The 23,043-nt window shown below is 42.5% G+C and overlaps 2 protein-coding genes across 2 annotated transcripts; both read right to left on the bottom strand.

The window, feature by feature from the left end:
* Positions 1–7,523: 7,523 nt before the first annotated feature.
* LOC117486781 (thrombomodulin) lies at positions 7,524–9,568 on the bottom strand. The gene has a single exon (XM_034135321.1). It carries the CDS (start codon positions 8,903–8,905, stop codon positions 7,763–7,765), a length of 1,143 nt encoding a protein of 380 aa, XP_033991212.1. The 5' UTR covers positions 8,906–9,568; the 3' UTR covers positions 7,524–7,762.
* A 61-nt stretch (positions 9,569–9,629) lies between these two features.
* LOC117486780 (complement component C1q receptor) lies at positions 9,630–11,430 on the bottom strand. Its single transcript, XM_034135320.1, has one exon. The coding sequence runs from the start codon at positions 11,307–11,309 to the stop codon at positions 9,720–9,722; it is 1,590 nt and encodes a 529-aa protein (XP_033991211.1). The 5' UTR covers positions 11,310–11,430; the 3' UTR covers positions 9,630–9,719.
* Between the last annotated feature and the right edge of the window lie 11,613 nt (positions 11,431–23,043).

Raw genomic sequence — 23,043 nt, 5'->3', positions numbered from 1 at the left:
CAAACTTCACGATGGTGTTGGAGCTGTGTGTGGCCACGCAGTCGTGGGTGAACAGGGAGTAGAGGAGAGGGCTGAGCACGCAGCCTTGAGGGGCACCGGTGTTAAGAATCAGGGTGGAGGATGTGATATTTCCCACCCGCACTGCCTGGGGTCTGCCCGTCAGGAAGTTCAGGATCCAGTCGCAGAGGGCGCTGTTGAGTCCGAGGTCTCTGAGCTTGATGGCCAGCTTGGAGGGCACAATGGTGTTGAATGCTGAACTGTAGTCAATGAACAGCATTCTCACATATGTGTTCCTCTTCTTCGGGTCCAGGTGTGAGAGGGCAGTGTGGAGGGTGAGGGCTATGGCGTCGTCTGTGGACCTGTTTGCTCTGTAGGCAAACTGCAGGGGGTCCAGAGATTCAGGGAGGGAGGAGGTGATGAATAATTTGACTAACCGCTCAAAGCACTTCATTATGATGGAGGTGAGTGCTACTGGGCGGTAGTCGTTGGGGCAAGTGATGATTGTCTTTTTGGGGACAGGAATGATGGTGGAGTGTTTAAGACATGTGGGGACTACAGACTGCAGCAGGGACCTGTTGAAGATGTCTGTGAACACCTCTGCCAGCTGAACTGCACACACCCTGAGAACACGGCCAGGGATGCCATCAGGTCCAGGAGCCTTGTGTGGGTTAACCCTTTTAAAGGATTTACACACATCTGCCCTATTTAAAACAAAAGGGCAGTGTAGCTCCTGGTCCCTCTGTACCTCCACAGCCTGGCTGCTCTCAAAGCGTGCAAAAAAACTGTTTAGCTCATCTGGGAGAGATGCGCACGCAGACACTCCCGCAGCACCCCCCGCTGCTCCTTTGTAGTCAGTCATTGTCCTTAGTCCCGCCCACATATTCCTAGTGTTACAGCCTTTGAAGTCAGATTCCACCTTCTCTTTGTACTGTCTCTTTGCATTTTTTATTGCTCTCCGGAGATCATACCTAGACTTCCTGTACTCCTCCAAATCTCCCGCTGTGTGCGCGAGAGTGCGCGCTTTCAGTTTGCCGCGCACCTCACCGTTTACCCAGGGCTTTTGATTTGGGAATGTCCGTACAGAAACCTTCGGTACCACGTCGGTGAGCCGGCCGTTGAAGCCAAACTGCCTTTTTTTTCGAGAAAAAAAAAAGTTCGAGTTAGAAATGGAGAAGGCGAAGGCGAAGACGAAGGCCAAGCGAAAAGGGGGAGCAGAAAAATTGCGGGCAAGAAAAAAGCAGGCCCTTCGTGCTGATGCTGCCGCTTGTGTCAAAATAACCGACATGTTTAGTACAGGTGCAGGTCCATCTTCAGCACCCGTGGCCGATATTGGTGGTGAGGAAGATGATGAGAGGGAGAGAGATCAGCGTGAGTGGGGAGAGGGAGGAGAACTCGCGGTAAGCAGAAGCTAAGAAAATTAGGAAAATATTATTATTAAGGTTATGATACTCTGTAGTTCTGGAACCCATTAATATCCCCTTGATGAAGCACTAATAAGACAAATATTATAAGAGAAACATTTGTTAGCCTACAAGCTAGTAAGCTGGCTTTTTTAGGTTTTCCCTGGCAAGTTAAAATATAGCTTAATGGGACTCTGATACGTTGTCTCATTGAAAGAATGTCATTATTTTGTTAACCACCATTCATGAACAATTACTGTCAGCTGGCAGCTTGTTTTGTTTAGTTTATTTACTTATTTGGTTATAAGGGCAACAGTGGTCTTTTGGGACCTGAAAAAAATGTTTATAGTCAGCTTTTTGTGGTAGTTTTGATTGACAATATATAGAATGAATAATATAGAAATAGAAGGCCGGAATGTTTTCTGTTCAGCTGGACACAACACAAGACACCGAGGAATGGACGCTGGACATAGTGCCCCTCTCCACAACAAGCATTCATTTTAGTTATTTCAGTCTAGTATATAAGTTACTTTGTGTGTACAGTATATATATACAGTATATATATCTTGCTAGTTGTGTACTTTTGTAATTTATGTGGGATTTCTGTCAAATGTTGCTTCAACTCCCTTTGTAAATTTAAATCTGTCTCTTTCAAACCTATTCTCAGGAAAAAAAATAAAGACAGTGGATAGTATTTTTGGTTAAGCCTGTGTTCCTTCAGTTCTGTGTGCTCTGTGAGGTTCTGAGAAACCAGCCGCCTAAGACTTGCACTATAGCCCCTTGCGTGCGTCAATCAATCAATCACATTTTATTTATATAGCCAAATATCACAAATTACAATTTGTCTCAGAGGGCTTCACAGTGTGTACAGGTACGACATCCTCTGTCCTTAGACCCTTGCAGCGCTCAAGGAAAAACTCCCCAAAACAGACCCCACAATTAACAGTGGAAAGTAGGAAGAAACCTCTGTGAGAGCAACAGAAGAGGGATCCCTCTCCCAGGACGGACAGACGTGCAATAGGTGTCGTGTGTACAGATGAAAAAGGCAATACAATTACAGCGATTAAAAAAAGGATGGAAAAATTAAATGAAAGCGTCAATGTATATAAAAAAGATGCCGTCGACTCATCTGGTCCTATCTCTATTGTGTTGTCATAGAAAGGGGAGGCAGGGCACTATAGGGCCCCCCCCCCCCCTAAATTCACTAGAAGTCATCATTTAAGGGGTTATTTTTAAAACTTTTCTTCTGGGGGGGGCATACCCCCCCAGACCCCCCTATTAGTGCTCGGTCACTGTTCGCTTTGTGAGAGGGTTTGAAGGTCTAATTTCTAATGATTGATAGTTACACATACTTGTGGTATGTATTAGTTTTGTTTGCCCCTGGTACGTAAAAAGGATAATAATAGCGTTTTTTTTAATTATACTGAGTTATTCTTCTTGTCAGGAACCGCTACTATTCGTTTGTTTTATGGATTTGGGCCGGTCTGGGTCTAAATGCCAGGGCTGATTTGCTGTCCCAGTCCAGCCCTGGGGACGGCCCTGATTATATGAATACTTTCGTGACGTTTTGCTCTCTCAAAAGTTGGGCCATTTTGTCTTCATGCGCCAATGAGCAACTCTCATAGGAATGAACGAGGCCCCGCCTCCCACGCTGTATCCAGTTCTTATTATACATCCATGAAATGAAGCCGCTGACGTCACTTCTTCTTCTGCTTTGGGTTTACTGGCAGGCTGCAAACAACTTCACGGCGTATACTGCCACCTGAAGTCCCCGGCCGGAAGTCCCCGGAGTTGGGGACTGGCTTCAGTAGAAGCTGCTGGGACTCCCAGCAGCTTCTACTGAAGCCTTCCGAGTAAATTGGCAGAACGCCGACACCTCCTCATCACTCCACCGCTCCAATGTTTTTTTTTGTGTTGTCATAAGTAATTCTCTCTCCGTTGGTGCGCGGGGCTAATGCTAATGCTAATAATGCTAATGCCAGCAAATGCAATGGCGGCTTCAAAAAACCTTTCCGAGTTTCACGGGGCGTGGTTTGCAATTCGCCCAGCCAATCAGAAATTGGAACTGTTTTCTCCCCAGGAAAGTACCACCTCTCTAGCAGGCACTAAAAAGGGGGTAAAAGTTCTCATGAACTAAGTTATCTTTTTGGTGTGAACGCAAAATCCCAGGAACTATCGGAACTAAACGGGAAAAGTATGGGGAAAAGTACTCCGGTGTGAAAGCGCCTATTATTTCATCATGCAGCTTGGACACATGACACCAATGTAGACGTTTTACCAAATTATAATAATAACGTTGTTATTAAATAAATGTAGGGTTTATTTGAAAGCTTATGCCACAAGCATAATGATTAACTATATTAACCAGTATTTAATTAAATAGATAGTATATATTACGGTGCAATTCATGAAAAAATAATAATAATTACAATCCATAAACCCAAGTTATGAACATGATTTTAGCCAAAATAATACACTCCGTCTGCCACACATACAAGACAACCAAATATTTGTTTTTGCTCACAATAAGGGAACTCCTCCTGCTGTGATTGGCTGATTATGCTCACAAAAGGCGGGGTATTTACTGACAGTGGTGTCAGTCACAACCAGTGTGATCCAGGTTAGGTTTGTTCCACCCAGTCTTATACACACCTAATCCTCCTACAACCAGTCCTGTTAGTCACACACGCCTGCAAATGATTTCTCAAGAGAACTCAAACCAGGGCAGAAGTGGTTTGCCTTTTGTGCACACTGAATATCTTTTTCCTACAGGTTTAACTGCGAACCTAAGTCTTAGTAATGCGTGAGTGTAGAGACCTTTTTCTTATATACATACATGTAGTTATAGGCAATTCTGCTCTGTGTGTTTTGAGGGCTTGTAAAACAAATACACGTTTATTATTACATATGAAATAATAATATTACAGTGACACTTGTCTAGATTTGGCATGAACTTTTCTTCACTTTTAAATCTGACTTTTTCTCCATTGACACATTGTTGACCTTCTGAACCCAACCCTAAGCCTCAACAAGCTCAGTCAGTACTTCGACCTCTTAGTCAATGTTTTATTTTAAAGTAAACTTAACGGAGAACGGCATCAATATCATACAAATGTGTCAATGTCCTTGTACTTGTATTCTGAAAAACAAAAAGAAAAAAACCTTGTTGTGATGAAAAAAATTAAACTTCCTGCAAATCATTGTAATGACAGAACTCCTACAACCTTATACGTCCTCACGGTCACTGAGGTCTGCTGACAGATTCCTCCTTGTAGTCCTGAGGTCGAGGTTGAAACAGCAGGGAGACAGGGCCTTTTCTGTAGCTGCTCCCAGGCTGTGGAACCATCTGCCCCCCCCGATCAGATTTGCTCCCACTTTGCCTGTTTTTAAATCCCCTTTGAAGACCCACTTATTCTCCCGTGCGTTTGCAGACCACCTATAAGACATGTCAGTCTGTGCTTTTAAATTGGGGTTTTATATTGTTTTTACGTCACATATGAGAGTTTTCAGTCTGAAAGTATGGTTTAATTGTCCTGTGCTTTACATTTGTTTTATGTCCTATCTTTTTGTTTGCTTTTATAATATATATATTTAGTGATGACCAACTCTGTTGTTTTTAAATGTGCTACAGAAATAAAGTTTTCTTGCTGATTACTCGCTGTTTAACAACAATCTTATCTGGTTAGCTTCTTTTCTGGGATAAAAACAGAAAACACACACTTATATAGACCCAATGAGATAAAGGCAGGGCTGCAGTCAATGATGGGCAAAGTTTCTCCTTTGGATGTTAGGTCTTCTCAGAGTGGATATGGATGACCATTTAATTTGCGTTAAATCACGTTAATCTTTTTGCCTACCCACTCTTTGTCTCAGGAACTAAAGGGAGTGGCAACTGTGTTGGAGGTCATTTTGAATAAGTAGATGTTTATACGAAACACCAAAATGCAAAACTATTGAGAACAGTTTTGAAGATCTAAGACCAGTGTGTTTATGGTAAACCATTTACCATAAATCCTGTAGGACAGCGATAAATGCAACACTATCATAAGATTTCAAGCATTGAAACTGAATTATGCATAATAGTAGTGAGTAGTGCTTTGGGTGCAAAATAAGTAGCAAAACATTTGAACAGTTCAGGCAGATAATGAAATGAACTACAAATAGAAATGAATGGTAAACTGTAGCAATCTGCTTAAAACTTGGTTATACTATAGATTGTACAAACTCACAGGGATTGATTACATTGCAAATATTACAGGCATAATTGACTCCATGATGCTTTGATCTCCTCACGCCTTTATCATTATAACAGCCTATTCTCTTTTCTGGAGGATTTTTTATTTTGCGTATTACTTTTAAGGCTCATCATGACTTGGCTTCAGACTATATTTAAAGCTTTTAATCCCTTATGAACCATTGCATAGTTTGAGACTGCTGGCAGACAAAATAAATGATGCAATATGCTTTTTTCTTGATTATCATGAATACAAATGTGTTTCTAATAGGTTACTAAGAGTCACAGTGCAGTGAGTCAGCATGTATTATACCATAAATAAAATACAATGTAAATGAATGAGCAAAGGTATAAATAACTTCATTACATGTTATCTCTCTTTCTGTGTCTTGTCTCTGTCTGAGATGTGTGACTAGTTTGACCAATGTTTTTTTTTTTTTTAAACCAAAAGATATTTGAGTTTAATAACTCAAAAGCTAATAGAGCTCACTAGCCAAATCAAACAGCAAAATGAAAACAACTCTCTTAAAAAAGACAAAAATATAAAAAGGTTCGATGGATCAAACCTCCTAACACTTTTAGAAACACTCACACTGCCATCTACTGTAATGTTGTAGACATTGCTGAGGTCGATAAGACAACACTCACATATGGCAGAAGTGTTTTTACTTTAAAATCAGCTGCTGCTTTAAAGCGCATGTAAACTGTTAGACATGCAGGTATATTTCTATATTGTGTGCCAAGCTGCTTTTCTCTTCTCCTCTGGGCCAGCATGTAAGCGTTCGGCAAGTTGAGATTGGTGTTTGAGAACGTTTTAGAAGATGTGCTTGCTCCATTGTAGCTTTTGTATTGTTTACTTTTGTCACTTTCTTTTTTTAAAGAGGACATTATACTATTATTCAGGTTCAGTCTGCTCTGATTGATTAGCTGACTGGCTTTTTTGTGATTGGTCAACCGCTTAGAGATGTCCCGCCTCTTAGCCTATCATGTACAATGTTGAGTTGCCAATAGAAGTCTTACATTTTGATGTCACTATGAAGGTTTCTCATTTCTCTAATTTCCCCTCCTCGACTCCTCGGGGGGAGGGGAATATATCCAGTCTCTGAGTGCTCTCATACTTGTTTGATTCTGAAATTGTATATATTTATATAAATATATATGTCCGCATCTGTAGCCTGTTATTGTCTCATTATACCGCACTGTGAATGAATTCAAAGTACATATATAAGTCGTCATGAACACATCTGTCCATCAGACAGAGGGCTGTGCCTCCTGTCATCATTAATGGACGTCTCTTTAAAATGACCGCTCTAAACGCCTGCTGCTTCCACTCCTCTCTACTCGACTCCTCCGCTCGCATCTCCTGTGGGCGGGACTAAGACACGAGGATAGGAGTCGAGGAGGGGAGTCGAGGAGGGGAGTCGAGGAGGGGAATTAGAGAAATTAGAAACCTTCTATGTTCCGGAAGTAAACAAAGGAGTCCAATGGAGGCTTTTCAGGTGGGGGGGAGTGTGGAGGGAACACAGGGATTTGAGCCTTTGCAGACCATTTACATGCAAAGAAAAACCCTATAGAACACACTACAGAGTGTACACTACCATTATCATTCATATCACATCATAATGTATCATATATTTCCTTATCTGAGTCAGCTTCTGGAGCCGTATCTGGCCGTGCAACACTTACAGTGTCACATACTGTATGCAGAAGTATTATTTTAAGCAACACATTAAGTTGACGAAACACTCGAGTCAAATGTAATTAAAGCAGCAGCTGATCTTAAAGTAAAAAACCTTAGCCACATGTGACCCTCCACCCTCCTTCCAGCAATGTGTACAAACGAACAGTAGATGGCACTCTGGCAACAAGAACAACGACAGCAAGGGAAGTTACAAAGTAATTCAGATTTTAATTCCATGTCATGATACGTAAATGAACACACAGTGACACATGAAATCACAGTTAAATGCAAATGCACACATATTTATGTTTACTCTCAGTCAGGGTTTAAAAAGAACACTACATCTCTTTTACATTTTAAGAATAACTTTTCTGCAATTGAGTCTCATTATAATGCTGATGGGACAATGGAGTTAATGTTCTTTATTTATTTATTAAGTTTTGGGATTTAACAGTCAATATTGTCCACAGGAACAGTGGACTGCTCAATGGAGATTTCTTCTCTGCGCTTCTGACGGTTCTCAACAAAAAACCTTATCACAATGATAAAAACTGCCAGGGCCACGATAACAGTGATCCATATCCAGACCAAACCCCCAGCAGGCGCAGCGGCACCCTGCTGTGTGTGATTATTGGTGGCTGGTTTCACAACACCTATGACGACAGGACTTGTGACAACAAAACGTTCCCCGCCTTCTGCTTTGACACATTTACCGTGATCTTTCAGTATATATCCTTCTTTGCAGGAACACACAAAACTCCCAAAAGTGTTCTTACACACTTGGTCACATTCATGAACACATTCATCCATGTCCTCGCACAGTTGGTTACTTAGTATAAAGCCTTCGGGACAGAAGCACCTGCTATTAGGTTCTCTATCACATATCGGGGGGCATTTCTGTTGCCCGCAGTGCATTTTGCACCGCCCGGGGTCTTTGTCGTCTTGGATATATCCTGTAAAACAGGAACATATATAACCTCCCTTTCTATCTTTGCATGTATGCTCACAAGGACCAACTGAACAGCCTTTAGAGCTCAGGATAACATTCGGATCTGACAGTTGTCCCGCCTGGCATGCATCTTTGTGCTTTGTTCGGCACAGAAAACCATCCGCTTTGTCCGAGCACAGCCTCTCTGTCAACTTTCCATCCTTTGAAAGTGACACACAGTGCAGAGAGCAGACTTTAACACTCTCTTTCCAGCTGCTGACGGATGGAAGAAAGGTCCTTTGCATACTACCAGAGGTCCACTCATAGCCTCTCAGTGGAGCTGAGAGGTTGCTGCAGGCGGCAGCGGGTAAATGCAGTCCAATCCAGAAGTCTCCATACAGTTCATCTCTGAAAATGTCAAGAGTGCTCTCATCTGCCTCTGACTGAAATGTCATTAATGCCCCGTTCCTGTCGCAGCATGTTTTCTCAGCTGTCTGGAAATCCACTCTGTCTTGGTTTACAGTTATGCAGTCATTCCCTGTACAAAAAGGCCTACAGACACCAGCCTGATTAATGCTAAATCCTGTCTTAACAGACAATAAAAAAATCACTGACATCAAAAAAGACATTTCCACTACCCTCACTGGCACAAAAGCAGTCATTTGCGAGCAGGGAATGATGTTCTGCAGTAGATCATCTTATAATGTTGGCTGAATATTCTGTAGAATGTAGAGCATGGGGCTTCCTACTCAGGAAGCAACACCCCTCAGGACAATGAGAGAGTTAAAGACAGGAAGGAAGTGAGATAAAGTTGGACTACTGGCTTCTCTCCAATGTTGGTGAAGGCCAAGGATCATTAACAGCAAAAACAGGAAACAAACCATACTCATAATTCAGAATGAACTGTTCTCTTGTCTCATAGCCTAATCCTATTGAGTACATACTCAGATGTACATGTTTTCATCATTACAGTATATTTACACCAGCATCAAACTGTATGTGTAAACTATATTCAGCTAGTAAAATGACAAATCAGTAATTGAACAGGCAGTGGTAGACATATGACTCAAACACGTATGGTAATAAAGCATAAAATGTAGCCAGTTAAAACTACATCCTGCTACAACTTATTCCCTCAAATCTTTCTGGGAACATCTGGCACCCACCCAACTATCAGTTTTACACACAGTTTTTCTTCTTAGATACAGCCCCTAACCCCCCTCCATACTGGAACAGCCTTTTTGTATCACCTACACATGTTTACACTTTGCTACTTCTTGCCAAATTCACCACATTTTTGCTCTATTTTTACTCTATTAGCTACATTGAAAAACTTCTGGTGGGCAATGATGTTTTTACTGATCTGTTATCTGATATGTAACCATTTCCAACCATTAGCCTAACCAAGAGAGGTCGCAAGAACATAAATTACATAAATAAACATGGGAATCCATGTAGTCAGTGTTCTCCATCATGCTATAGGTCATCAGTCAAGATCGACTCGTAGAGTTTCTCTAAACGCGGATCCAAACCAGAGGACACCCAACAGTAGCCATCGGTAGTTGTATTTTTCTTGGCTTCTTTTTTGGACCGATTGCAGCGAATAATTGCAATAGCCATTGTCACCGCGACCAAAAGCAGCAGAGGAATGACTGAACCAAGGACGCAGACGATCACCCTGGAATTGACAGACTCAGCCAAACCTGTCACTGATGATGCGTTGTTCTGCTGATCGTCCGGCGGCAGTGATGTTGCTGTCACTTCCTGAGCGCAGGTTGATCCGTCAATCTCCAGGTAGAAGCCTTTCGGGCAGGTGCACCGGAAACTTCCGATGGTATTGAAGCATTCAAACTGACAGAGACTACTGACGCATTCATCAATCTCCTCACACGAATGGTCATCCTCGGATAAACTGAAGCCTTCATTGCAGTAACACGAGAAGGATCCAATACTGTTCAAGCAGCTGTGTTCGCATCTTCCTTGCACACACTCATCCATATCAACGCAAGTACCGACAACCATTTTGTAGCCGCTTTGACACGTACAAGTGTAACTTCCGTGTGTGTTTACGCACACATGATCTTCACAGGTCTGTGACTGGCACTCATCTACGTCAGAGCAGTTCTGCTGGTTTGCATCCAATCTGAACCCATCTGGACACTTGCAAAAATACCCAGACTCCGTCGTCACGCACTGATGCTCACAGGTGCCAACGCCGCACACATCCTTCACCCTGCAAGTGAATCCATCGTCATCCAGGTCGTAACCTTCTTTGCACAAGCATTTAACCTCATCTGCTTCCTGGTGGCACAAATGTTCACATCCGCCGTTGTTTATTTCGCAGTGTTCCTTTCCTGTTTTGCAAAATGGACCAGGAACAGTCCAACTATAGGTGTCGTCCGTCCCCATGCACACAGAGTATTGGGACTGTTGCTCACTACATGAAAAAACAGCATATGTTCCAAGTGGAAATGATTCCATTTCACTTCTTTGTGGCTTTTCTGAGAAGGGAGCTGTGTAGGTTATTTCTCCAGGCCCCAACAAATCCAACGGTTTGCACATCCCCTTGAAATAAAACTTACACGCATAAAAAGCAGGGCTTTTGCATGTTCCGTCAACCCATTTCAGTTGGTTCTGACCTGATTCGGTGTAAGGAATTTTTACGCATCTCTCTTTGCATGTTTCGACAGGTTCTCTTTCCCAGTTGGAGTAGTTGGAATCTTCCTCCCCAGACACCCACTTAAACCCCTTCAGAGTCTTGTCAGGCAGCACGCAGTCCTTTTTGTGCAGTTTTAATCCAATCCAAAATGTAGATGCCCTGTCCTGACTTTTTCTTTGGATCCGTGAGAGAAGCCGACGGAGCACATCCTCTTCTTCCCGGTCTCTCACTGTCATCACGTAACCTCCATTGTGGTCACAGTTCTGAACGGCCTTGTCAAAGAGTACCTTGTTCATGTGCAGGGTGAAGCAGGCGTTGGAGGTGCACAGCGTCTCATGTTCAGCTTCAGAAAGCCCAGCAAAGCTGCCGATGAGCTGCAAGAGAAAAATCCACAACATCTTCGCCATACAGATCAACAAATTAGCTGTAACATCCAGAAGGTCCCGGGGAGCTTTTCTGGGGAAATGCAATAAATATGTGGTGGTCCATTCGTAGCCAAAAACGAGTGGTGAGGGTCTGAGACTAACATTCATGCTCATGCATCCTGTTTGGGACACAAACTAAAGACGGAAACCATGTTTAGCTGCAGCTATGGGTTCTTTATCTCTCCCCCGCTGACCAGTTCCGTTTTGGAAGAAAAAACAATGGCAGGCTCCGCTGTGTTATGACTGCGTCTCCAGATGTCTCCGGCCCCAGCAGACTTTTCGCATTTTAGCTGACTCCCTTGATTGTGGGCCCTCACAATACATGCACATGCAGGGGTCACAGTGAATGATGCACAATAGCTGCAAGAGATCATCTGTGACCTTTGCCACTATGCTGTCTATCCAGGCAAAGATAATAACACACACACACACACACACACACACACACACACACACACACACACACACACACACACACACACACACACACACACACACACACACACACACACACACACACACACACACACACACACACACACACACACACACACACACACTAGTTGTGTGTCTTTTCAGTATTGCACACACAAAAAACAACACAAAAACAAAAAAACAACGACTAAACAAAGAAAGACCAATACAAAAATAAAGGTTACCTTTTGATCACTCTTCAATGCTTCAGACATATCCTAATTTTCCAAAAAAAACAAAAATAGCAACAGTCCACGAATTGTTTGTCCGGTGAAAGAAAAGTACATTTTAGGAACTTTTCAGAATTAGGAAATTATAATATTATATATAATTTGTGTGTTATGCTTCTTTATAGATTACATGCTGCTCTTACATGGTCTGTTTGACTGTCAACATGAATATAAAAAATAATGAAACAAAACAATCACATTGGAAACCCTTGACAGTAACTCAGAAAGTATTTAAAAAGCCACATTGACATTTCGATAGATTAAGATTCTCTGTCACAGTGTAATTATACAGCAAGATATTAAAAAGAGACAACATAGAGACAACGTATTGCATAGTGACAGTCATTACAATGATGAATCGGATTCACCAAAAATCAGTTGTGCATTGCATAAAGGTCCCTGAAAAGAATGTCAGTGAGTGAGATAGGATAATCAATCAGTCTGAGCCCCTCCCTCAGCTCTCAGATAACATGAGTGAGATGTTGCATATCTTGCTTGCATACAGCTAGGTGTTGTGGGACTTGTCTTCAATGGCAAATTAATCTGCATCAACTCTTAACTCATGAGGCAGGAGGCTCTGCTTTCATTTGAGCAACACTCAATTTCTATTGCGCATCCCTGTGTTGTACAGTAATAATAAAAACTTTTATACAATAGGCCCTAACTATGAATAATGGTGAGTGATGTACAGGAAAATGCAGGAGCTCATATATAATGTAATGACTGCAACTTATTGTTCTATGTGCTCTTTTTAATTAATCAAATAAATGTAATAATTAACTCAATCAATCAAGGTTCTTTTAAAAAGTAGTTTTATTTCTCCTCATATTTAACTTAAATAAGTATACAAAAACTACTACATATTGTTTTCCCCTTGCATCTATAAACTCACTGCTTTGCTTTGCTTTTTTTTTTTAAATCATTTTGGATTTGGGTACATCTGTGTATCACTTGTGTGTTAAAGTAGCCTGGAAGTACTGATTTGGATGGCAAGCAAAGACAGGTGATTCATGTGAATTCAATCCAGGCAACATTTCCCGTATGCGGTAAACACAGGAAATGCCCCAACTACAATCACAGGAAGAGTAGTAAGACAGGCGCCACTCTCAGGACAGGAAGTGACGATTCTGACAAACTCAAATGACACTATGGAGGAATGTAACGGGAGTTGACAGGGGACTCTGCCCGCCTCACAAGTGCCTATTTTTGGACACTTTTTTTTCCCATTTTTTTTTTGGCCATTTCACCCGGTTCCTTCTACCGGGGCCACTGCCCGGTCCCGGGTGCCCCCCCACGGCCTGTGTCCAGCCGTTTCCCCCCTCCACTCATCCATATTTGAACAGATTTTGACAATTTTTGTTGCATTTTTCTCCTCTCCTCTCACTGAACGACCCACCATCGGAGGGCCTCCGCCGGCCTGGCCTCGTGCCGGTGCTCTGGCGGTCGGTTCCTCCGAACTGCGGGTTCGACTCTGGCCAGGAGGGTGTGCTGCGTGGGGTGGGGGACTTCCCCCACCCTGCGTGTCAGACAATACCAATACCAATACCAGACAATTCAAATGTCGTGCTGTGCGGTTGAATTAACAGAACTTCCAAGAAGTCTAAAATGATAATATTATACATGTTAACCCCGTTAGCAGGTGTTTGTGTGCTTGTTAGCTTAGCTTGTTATATACAGATGTAGCACTCCAGATAGGACTCCACCCAGCGGATTCCAACCGAAAACCCAGCGGATCCCAGTGACTGGGAGATTAAAGCCCTCCCACTATTTCCTAAGAGGGCGTTGCCAAATTTCCCCATTTGTTCAATTTCAGGATTTAACCATGAGATGGCGCTTCATTCACAAATACACAAAGACAACTGGGTGTTGTAGACCTTAGTCTGTTTGCAATGTTTGCAGCTCTGCAGTTGTGTTTGCTGAATACTGTATCATTTAATCACTTATTTGTTATGGTTTTCACAGGCTACTATAACGAAAAAACATCAATATTTTAGATCAAATAAAGTATATCTAATCTTATTATCTTAATTGTAATTCAATAATATATAGTCTTTATATATTAAATAATCATAATAATAATGTAAATGTTTACACTTCTTTATTTTTTATGCTCATACTTTTACCTTTACAATAGTTTGCTTTAATATGCAGTATTTTTTTTGTAATATTGTTGTGGTGTTTTTACACAGTACAGTAGATCGAAGTAAATCAACTTATACATTAAAGGAGAGGTGTCATGCTTTTCCGGTTATTACCCGTCCCCTTGTGTGTTATCAAGGTTTTTATGCATGTAAACGGTGTGCAGAGTCAAAACCCTCAAAGTACACCCTGTAGCGAGTAAAACTCTAACACAGAAAATACCTCCCCAAAACGCCTCGTTGGAGATACGTCATTGCCCATTTGAGTCTTCCATTTCGTTCCGGGTACGGCATGATGTCAAGCGGTACCCGGAGCGAAATGGACCAATCCGTGGAGCCGTTACGTTACGTCCGCGGAGCCGTTACGTTAAGCCCCCGCTTATTGGTCCAAATTGACCGATCCACGGACTTCCTCACACACACATCTGTGTGCAGGGAGCAGGCAGCTCAGCTGATGCGGCATATATTGAAGGTGTTCAAAGTTGCACCGATATGAGGCGCAGTGAGAACCACGCACCTGTCAGACTAGCGAATGTGCACATTTAAATTTCAGGAGAATAATGAAGATGTGATTGGTTGTTCCACTCTCCGTTTCTCACGAGACCAGCGCGCTGCTGTTTACATTAGTGTGGACTGGACCGACTGAAACTGACGGCAAGGTTAATTATTGTGGAAGGATGGACCCCCATCCTGCAACAAAAAAAGGCATCGAAATGTGCTAAAATCACTGATTTATTCAGAACCCCCGTATGGTATAGAACAGGGCTCTCCAACACGTCGATCGCGAGCTACCGGTGGCTCGCGGGCAGCTTTTCAGTAGCTCGCCGCTCGATTATCAATTATAGCGTAGTAAGGTTTGCTTCTTGATTTTTCGGCCGCGGCTGGACAATAACGTTTTTTTATTTTAGAATTGTTTCTGTCACACGAATATCAAATTGGTCGGTGACGCAGAGATCAAGGAACAGACGTGACAGCGGCACAGCGACACCACACACGGGGCAGTCTGCTTTCTCCACCAACACCAGTCCAGAACCAACAGCAGAATGACCCGCTCTGAATCAGGCCCTGTCGCTGCGGCTCAGAGACACACAGGGAGGGATTTGTGTTTTTTGAAAAACACTCGTTATCGTCATGTCAGGTTTTTGGTGGATTTAATTGTCTTGGATTGCAGAGTATGAATGTCCTCTTGCTATTTTCAGTTGATAAATACGTAAAGTTTGTGAAGGCAGGAGGAAAGCTTCCGCGATCACCGTCTCCTCTCAGTTCCTCCAAACCCCGCCCCCTCCCTGAAAATAATGAGTGACAGGCTGACAGTGACCCGATAGAAACTTTATTATTCACTTAATCACTGATTGAGATATGATGAAGCTAACTTAATCTCATACATTCATGGGATTTATGTAACAGTAAAACAGAGAATATAAGTGTGCACCCACATGCACTATTTTAGTTTTTATAATGCTGTTGTAAATACTCCTGTTGTCTGCTGTGTTCAGACTCAAGTCATGTGTGTGATGCCACATTCAGGACATTCAGTGTCTTTTTTTTAACAGAAGAAAAGAAGCTGCAGCTAGACTGCAGAAGTATTAGTTTTTTGTTTATGAGGATGGAACAATTTCACACACAGATATAGGGAGGCTAGACCTATACAGTTGATTTATTATGGTTTATAATTTCATGTCAAGACAAAGAAGAAGAAGAAAAAGAAGAAGATGGCTGAACTGTTCAGTGTCAATCCTGTGGAGATGGAGGTTATAAATCTCCAAAATAATGTTCAGCTTAAGTCTCAGCAAAACTCACAACATTTCTGGAGCCTTGTAGACCCAGAAAACTACAATAACATTCGCAAGCAGCACTGAACATGTCTGCTTTATTTGGTTCTGTTCTACATACCTTTGTGAAGCAGCTTTTTCTGACATGAATGAAATCTAAATACAGAACAAGAATGACTGATGAACATTTAAATGACTCTATTAGAGTGAACCTAAGTGGGTACACTCCAGCATACACCTGTATGGTGGACTCATGCAGTGCCATTCATCTCACTGACTGTACAAAAGAGTGAATGCACTTATTTTATACATGTGCCATAAGATGCTTGTCAGGTGGTGATTAAGGACATTATGTGAATTTTCAGTGATGTACTTACTATGAGGGCCATAATAATATGTGCGACATTTTCGTTTTCTTGGACCTTCATGTGAAGTGATATGTGAATACATGTAAGCGATGTGATGCAAGTAGCTCTTGGCCACTTTCATTTTTTCAAAGTAGCTCTCAGATGAAGAAAGGTTGGAGACCCCTGGTATAGAATGACGAAGCAGAAAGTAAGTGAGCGAACATTATGAGCCACATTTCTTTCTATATTGTAGCCTGATGTGCACATTGACTGTCAACAAAACAGTTTCTCAGTCCAATGCTAAGTTAGTGGCAGACCCTGTGTGACTGGAGACTATAAGGCTACACAAAACCCAAACATGTCCTTAATGTTACTCAAGGCAAATATATGTAATATAACCGTTAGACTGCAGCTAACTGTGGGGCTACAAACCCCTCATACTGTGAGTGAATCACTTGAGATGGTTATGTTGTCTAAAGGGGAGACAATCATTATGGTATTAGGCCATGCAAATACAGGGTCAACTAAGTGATAAAATAAGTGTTGCATAATATATGTTATTGAATAATGTTATTTCATAAATAGTTGTTAATGTAATGATTACATGTTCTCCTTATTCAGTTCCACTATCAGATGATGCTGATGGTGATGGCCCTGAGGGAGAGATGCAGAGCTCAGTGGACAGAACTGGCAGGTACAGAGGAAACTGCTTCAATAGGCTATGTCTATGAAAACACTGAACAAAACCAAAGGAAATGTAATGACAACAGTATAAGCAAGCTATGTTCATGTTCTCTCAATAAGTTACTATAGTTATTGATCACAGTTTAATCCATTTGAGGTCCACCCCCAAATAAAACATGTTCACATGGAAAGGTTCCCAAATACATATGCACACTTTTTTTAACAATATCCTATGTCCATATGTTTCTATTTAAGTAGTAGATTCAAACTGTAGGGCTATCACTACGGGCAGCAACGTTGTAAATATTGACGATACATCCAGCAAAACGCCCCCAAAAAAAACTGGTAGGTGCCTGGCTGGGTGTATAATTCCCGGCCTGACCTATGATCCCAGTCCGGCCCTGCTGACACATCACACAGCCGTACACGACACACATTACTGATTAACTGATATCACAATTGAGTTGCTCTCTTTAAATAAATATACTGTAATTGGAAAATAATCATGTGTGGTGTCCTTGTTTTGTCCGTCCTTGAGCCAGGGCTCCCTATTGTTGTATGTAGGTTATTCTTGGTTTTAGAATGAATTCAGTAATGGTGTGTGTAACACAAACATAATAAATCATTGGATAGTGTTTCTATATAATAGAAATAAAGTAATGTATTAAGACTCAGTGCGAGTTATTACTTTCTTCCTTTACTTGGCATTCTTCAAAAATACACAGACATTGCAGCACATCGTTTCACGTCTTTGTACAGCCTTTCTCAGCAGTAGAGTAATGTGTTGGCAAACCTTTGTTTCCTCCTGACAGCTCACTTAAAGGTATACTCAATTCAATTCAATAGCTTTATTAGCATGACCTCAGTTACATATAGTATTGCCAAAGCTCTGTATAGTTGCAACATCTATACAAAAAAAAGAATATATATATATGCAATAATATATATATACTCCCCCTTGTGGCCAAAGGGGGACACAACTCTTGTCTTCAGATGTATGCTTGAGTGCAGCAAAATGTAGCACAGTGACTATTTTGTGAACTAAACATCATAAAACAATACATATTTTAGTAAACGGGACATTATAATCTCCGCACATTAACTCTATATTTGCCTCTGCCATGGTGCTGAAATGAAATGAAATAAAATAAACAATATATAGGGGTTGCCTCTTCTCTGAACTTCTATGTATACTGCATCCCTCCAAATCAAATAAACCATAAACAAATACATAAAGTCGTGTTCACTGCAGCGATCTATTTCACACACAAAACTATATGAAAACTTGGTGATATACAGTTTTCTCCTGGAGACCAAGGGAAGACAGGCTTCTCCTGTTTTTTCAGCCTTTGTTATCATTTTGATAATTAAAAATATATATTCTTGTCTGTGGTTGTTTTTGCATTCAGGGCATACAAGAGGTGTAACATTATTTTAATACCAAAACTATATTGAAATAGAGTCTAGCTTGAACAGCAACATAGCTGTAACATTACTGGGTTATTTGGTGATAACTAAGTAAAGTAACTTCAGACGCAGACGTCACGTAGCTTCTCAGACGAGAGGGGTGGCGACGAGAGTGTCACGTTACTTCTCTCGCGGCATAGTTCACGGCATGGTAGGCGACGATCGACACGATTGTCTGCTCAGTGAGTTTGTTCTTTGGCACAAATCACACCTCATACATTAGGTGTGTAAACAAAGAGAGTCACACACAGCCCCCGCTGATCAGCTGATCACCTGAGAGCTAAGGAGTTATGTGATGTCCTTTTTGTTTTCTGTTGTTTTTATGTGTAACCAATGTACCCCAGGTCTCCATTGAAAAAGAGATCGTTGATCTCAATGGGATTTTTTAACCTGGTTAAATAAAGGCTACAAACAAAACAAACAAACAATATGTGTCCCCGGTGTTCCAGGGAACTCACCAAGTGTCAGAAAACACAACCCTCTCTATTTTCCTCCATACCCAAATCTCAAAAGAAGGGGCTGCAACGGATCTGATAAAAACTGATCCAGATTTGAACACTGTCCTGACGTCAGGACGGTGGCGCTACGGCTATTGGGCCAACTCTCCACCTATCAGGGGAATGTGGTTGGGCCACGGCCGGCCATTGCCGCTCGAAATCGCTGGAGACGCTGTAGTACATATGCCAGGCCTGTAAGTGGCGCTGTAGTCTGCCACAAAAGCAGCGAAGAAGACTTCCCGCCCATAGTTACCATGGTTACCCTTCTGTTTATTCTCCGCTGTGGCTTTTTTTCTCCCTCCCCGAGGCAAGCGTTTGCTCCCGCTGCTGTAATTCAATGCAATCCCTCCGCGTCGAGGCAAGCACTGTAATTCTCTCCGGTTAGTCCACCAGCAGATGACAAACACCCACCTCTCCGCCTCTTCCAAGGAACGAGGGGACCGTGCGGCAGAGTTTCAGTTTCAGTTTCTTTCGCCGGTCAAGATGTCCGTTAAAGTTTAAATCTTCCGGACAAAATTAGAAAAGTGCCGGTCAAAGGTCTTCTTTGTTATTTATTGAGCTTTAAAACAAATGAATAACGACTCTATAGGCCTATAATAATATAATAAAACACGAAGAACGGAGATCTTTTTTTCTCCCCCTCTTGACTTGATCAGAGCACGGCTCCCCTCTCCTGCAGGGGGGCGTGGTCAGCTGCAGCTCACAGAATCAGCCCCGTAGACAGCAAACAGCACATAGAGCGAAATGAGGCATGGCTAAAATGCATGATCTGTTTGGTATTTTGAAAACAGAAACGTATAAATATACCTTATATAGGTATGGCCCTACAATATATCATTTAAATATAGCATGATAGGTGTCCTTTAAATCAAAGTGGTTACTTTTTTTTGGCTGGGCAGTGTAGTTTTACACACCGTCTTATTTGACTTTCTCAGGACTTAAAACTGTTTTTTGGGGGCAGAAAAAAATATATTTACACACGTAAGGTCATCATCTTAACAGTTGTGTATGCTCATCCGTGAGCAGAGCATCAAGTTGGCATGTCTATTACAGCTGAATGCGGCGCTTACCATTTTGTTCAGCAAAACACCTCACAAAATTAGTAAGATCCAAAGGTTTAGTGCGTTTTGATTCAATGCTGAGTACAGCCAAACTTGACAGTCTCTTCTCTGTCATTGTAGACCGCAAATACCTCATTCGTTCAGTACTTGGGTCCGAATGAGAAGACCCGCCCTACTGTGCCTCTGATTCGCAGACTGTTGGTGGGGGGAAAAAACGCTGACGGGATGCTGAATGTGATTGGACCAATGCGTTGACAGACACACACAGACAGTGGAACAGTCGTACATGCAGAGCGCTGTTTGCAGTGGACATAGCGGATCATTTTGACTCGTTGCGTTGTGGCGATGTCTCGCAGATAACACAGAAAATACAGATAATACATATGAAAAGTATAATTTGCTCAGAGTCCAGAGACAGTTGTGGTTCGGTCCGGATCCGGACCGGAGTCCGGACTTTGAGGATGCCTGCCTGAGTAAACTATTAACAATAGTCAGTGCTTGAATTGGAAAACAAGAATTTGGCTCAAAGTCATATAGTATATCCTATAATGCTGGTGGGTTTGTCTCTTTACTGTATATTTTAGAAAGGCTCACTGTACTTAAAAAAAGTATGAAAGGCAGGGGATATGGCTAAAGCCTGACTCCTACTGGCGGCTGGTTAAATGACTCCTCGTCCCTGAGTACACTCACCAGCTTTCAGCAGGAAAGGAGAGGGAATCAATGGAGCTGCCAGGGAGGACACAGGGGAATCCAGACGGTGGTTTATGGGATGCAGACGTAGCACACTTTGTATGGAGACCTGTAGGAGAGAGAGAGAGATAGAGAGAGAGAGAGAGAGAGAGAGAGAGAGAGAGAGAGAGAGAGAGAGAGAGAGAGAGAGAGAGAGAGAGAGAGAGAGAGAGAGAGAGAGAGAAAGAGAGACATTATATACTGTATGTGTTCATTATATCTACTTTTTCAATATTATTATGTATTGTTTTATACTCACATTGTTAAAAAAGGCTCCAGAAGGCCTTGGGGACAGCAGTATCAGGGGCTGGAGCTGGACAGGCTCTTTCATCAGCACTTCTCCTTCCCTTTGCCAGCCACAACCTCACATCATTTTCTGGATTGAACTGTCCTAGCGGTGGTCCATTACATTTGATAAAAACCCCATACTGTATGTCTAACTCCTCTTCAGGCCAACTACCAGGATGGAGAACTTTCATGTCATGTATTAGCTGATTGTCCCGGGCCTCCCGGCCATGTAATGGGCTTTCTCTTGTGCTGACATGAGAGGAGGTTGTGGAAGTCATTCTGTGTCTCAGATTCTCTACCATACTGCGGTAAAACTGACCTGCATGAATCTGTACAAGCCTGCCATTCTCACGCAGGGCAACACCCTTGAAAGATTTTTCAAGTATTGGGATATCTTTTTTTAAATCCTCTTGAGCAGAGAGAGGAGCTGTGGATTATTGTTATTGATTAATGCATCAGTGTTTCTTATGGCCCGTCCACACAGCAGCATTAAAAAAATCTTGGAGGTGGGCGTATCTGAAGCTTGGGGATTTTTTGCGAGCAAGGCACCAACAACCAATCACATGAATCTCCCGCCCCCGACATACGAAGCAAAACAGCCCGAAGTAAACTGGATATAAACTCCCCAAACAGGCGAAAACATACCACTGTCTCTGCCACCTCCCTCCATGCCTGGCTCCTCCGGTTTATATCCCGGTAGGTAAATAGGGACTGGTCATAAAGCACCGGGTGATTCCCTACCGCTAATTTCTCCTCCATGTTTTGGAATATGAGGAAATGACCTGCGGTATGTCTCTCCCAGCATACACGCGGTTTGATTGGCTAGCGCTTGAACTGTCAGATTTGCATACACGGGATTTGATTGGCTGACGCTTCCACCTCAGCTTCAAAAGTTGAACATTGCTCAACTTTGAATCCTGAAAATCCTGAAAATCTCCGCTCTGCTGCCCACAATGCAGTTTGGCGAAAAGTGAGGCAAAGTGACGTCACCCCATTCAAAGTGAATGGGCAGAAGCGTTCCAAGATTTTTTAACGCTGCTGTGTGGACGGTCCACACGGTAACACGGTAACACAACTTATTATAAAAAAGAAAATTATATATATATATTTTTTAAAACACCTTGAATTTCAGGGGTCTATGGATATGATGCCCATAATGCTAAACAGGAGCAAATGTTAAAAGGGGACCCAATTATCCCAGTGGTGGCCGCCGGAGCTAACGGAGCCGCAGGGGGCTAGCTCCAGCCGGCGTCCTGGCGGCCGGAGCTAGCCCCCTGCGGCTCCGTTAGCTCCAGGCGGTGGAGTCCGGCGTTATAACTGGAGATCAAGGAATGCAGCGAAACGCGGACTTGGTTCGCCTGCAGCCCGCTGTGGTATTAACTAAATAAATTATGTTGAACAAGGCTTATTAAGCTGAACATCGCCACAATTGTTCTGCTATGTATCGGTACTTATTTTATTTTATTAACGTGTGAATGACAAGCATTAAGAATAACAAAAAATAGCTAATTCTCTTGCAGATTGTCTCGTTTGATTATGAATGTAACGTTTATATAGGGGAACGACACTGTTTTATCAAAACCAAAGTGCCACGCAGTAACTTGGTTTGCATGTATTTCATGTTAGCTTAGCTTCTTAGCTTGAGCTAGCTCTGGTACTTCCAGCTCGGTGGCAGCAGGTCCCGCCTCGGCTCCGCCTCTTTGCCCTTATTTGGATCAGGCTGGAGCAGGCGGGAGTTAGACTCTGACGTCACTGTCGAGCCGTTAGTGGCCCACTCCGCCTACTAAGGGCTTCTCGGCAACTCTGCAGAATCCTATGGGTGTGCGTCACGGACACTACGTCCATTTATATATACAGTCTATGGTCCCACCACGGGTCCCGCAGACTCCGCCATGGTGCACCCAGCAAACACGGTTGTTTCTCGAACCCTCCACTGTTGTCCTATAATACTGTTTTGTATTTACGTGCATTTCCTGTTCGGAAAGTGGCGCTGTACTGAGAGTAACTACAATACAAGGTGTCCCTATTT

This window comes from Trematomus bernacchii, unplaced genomic scaffold, assembly GCF_902827165.1.
Source record: "Trematomus bernacchii unplaced genomic scaffold, fTreBer1.1, whole genome shotgun sequence".
Lineage (NCBI taxonomy): Eukaryota > Metazoa > Chordata > Actinopteri > Perciformes > Nototheniidae > Trematomus > Trematomus bernacchii.
The sequence above is the reverse complement of the archived record's forward strand: the minus strand, read 5'-3'. Positions and strand labels throughout refer to the sequence as shown.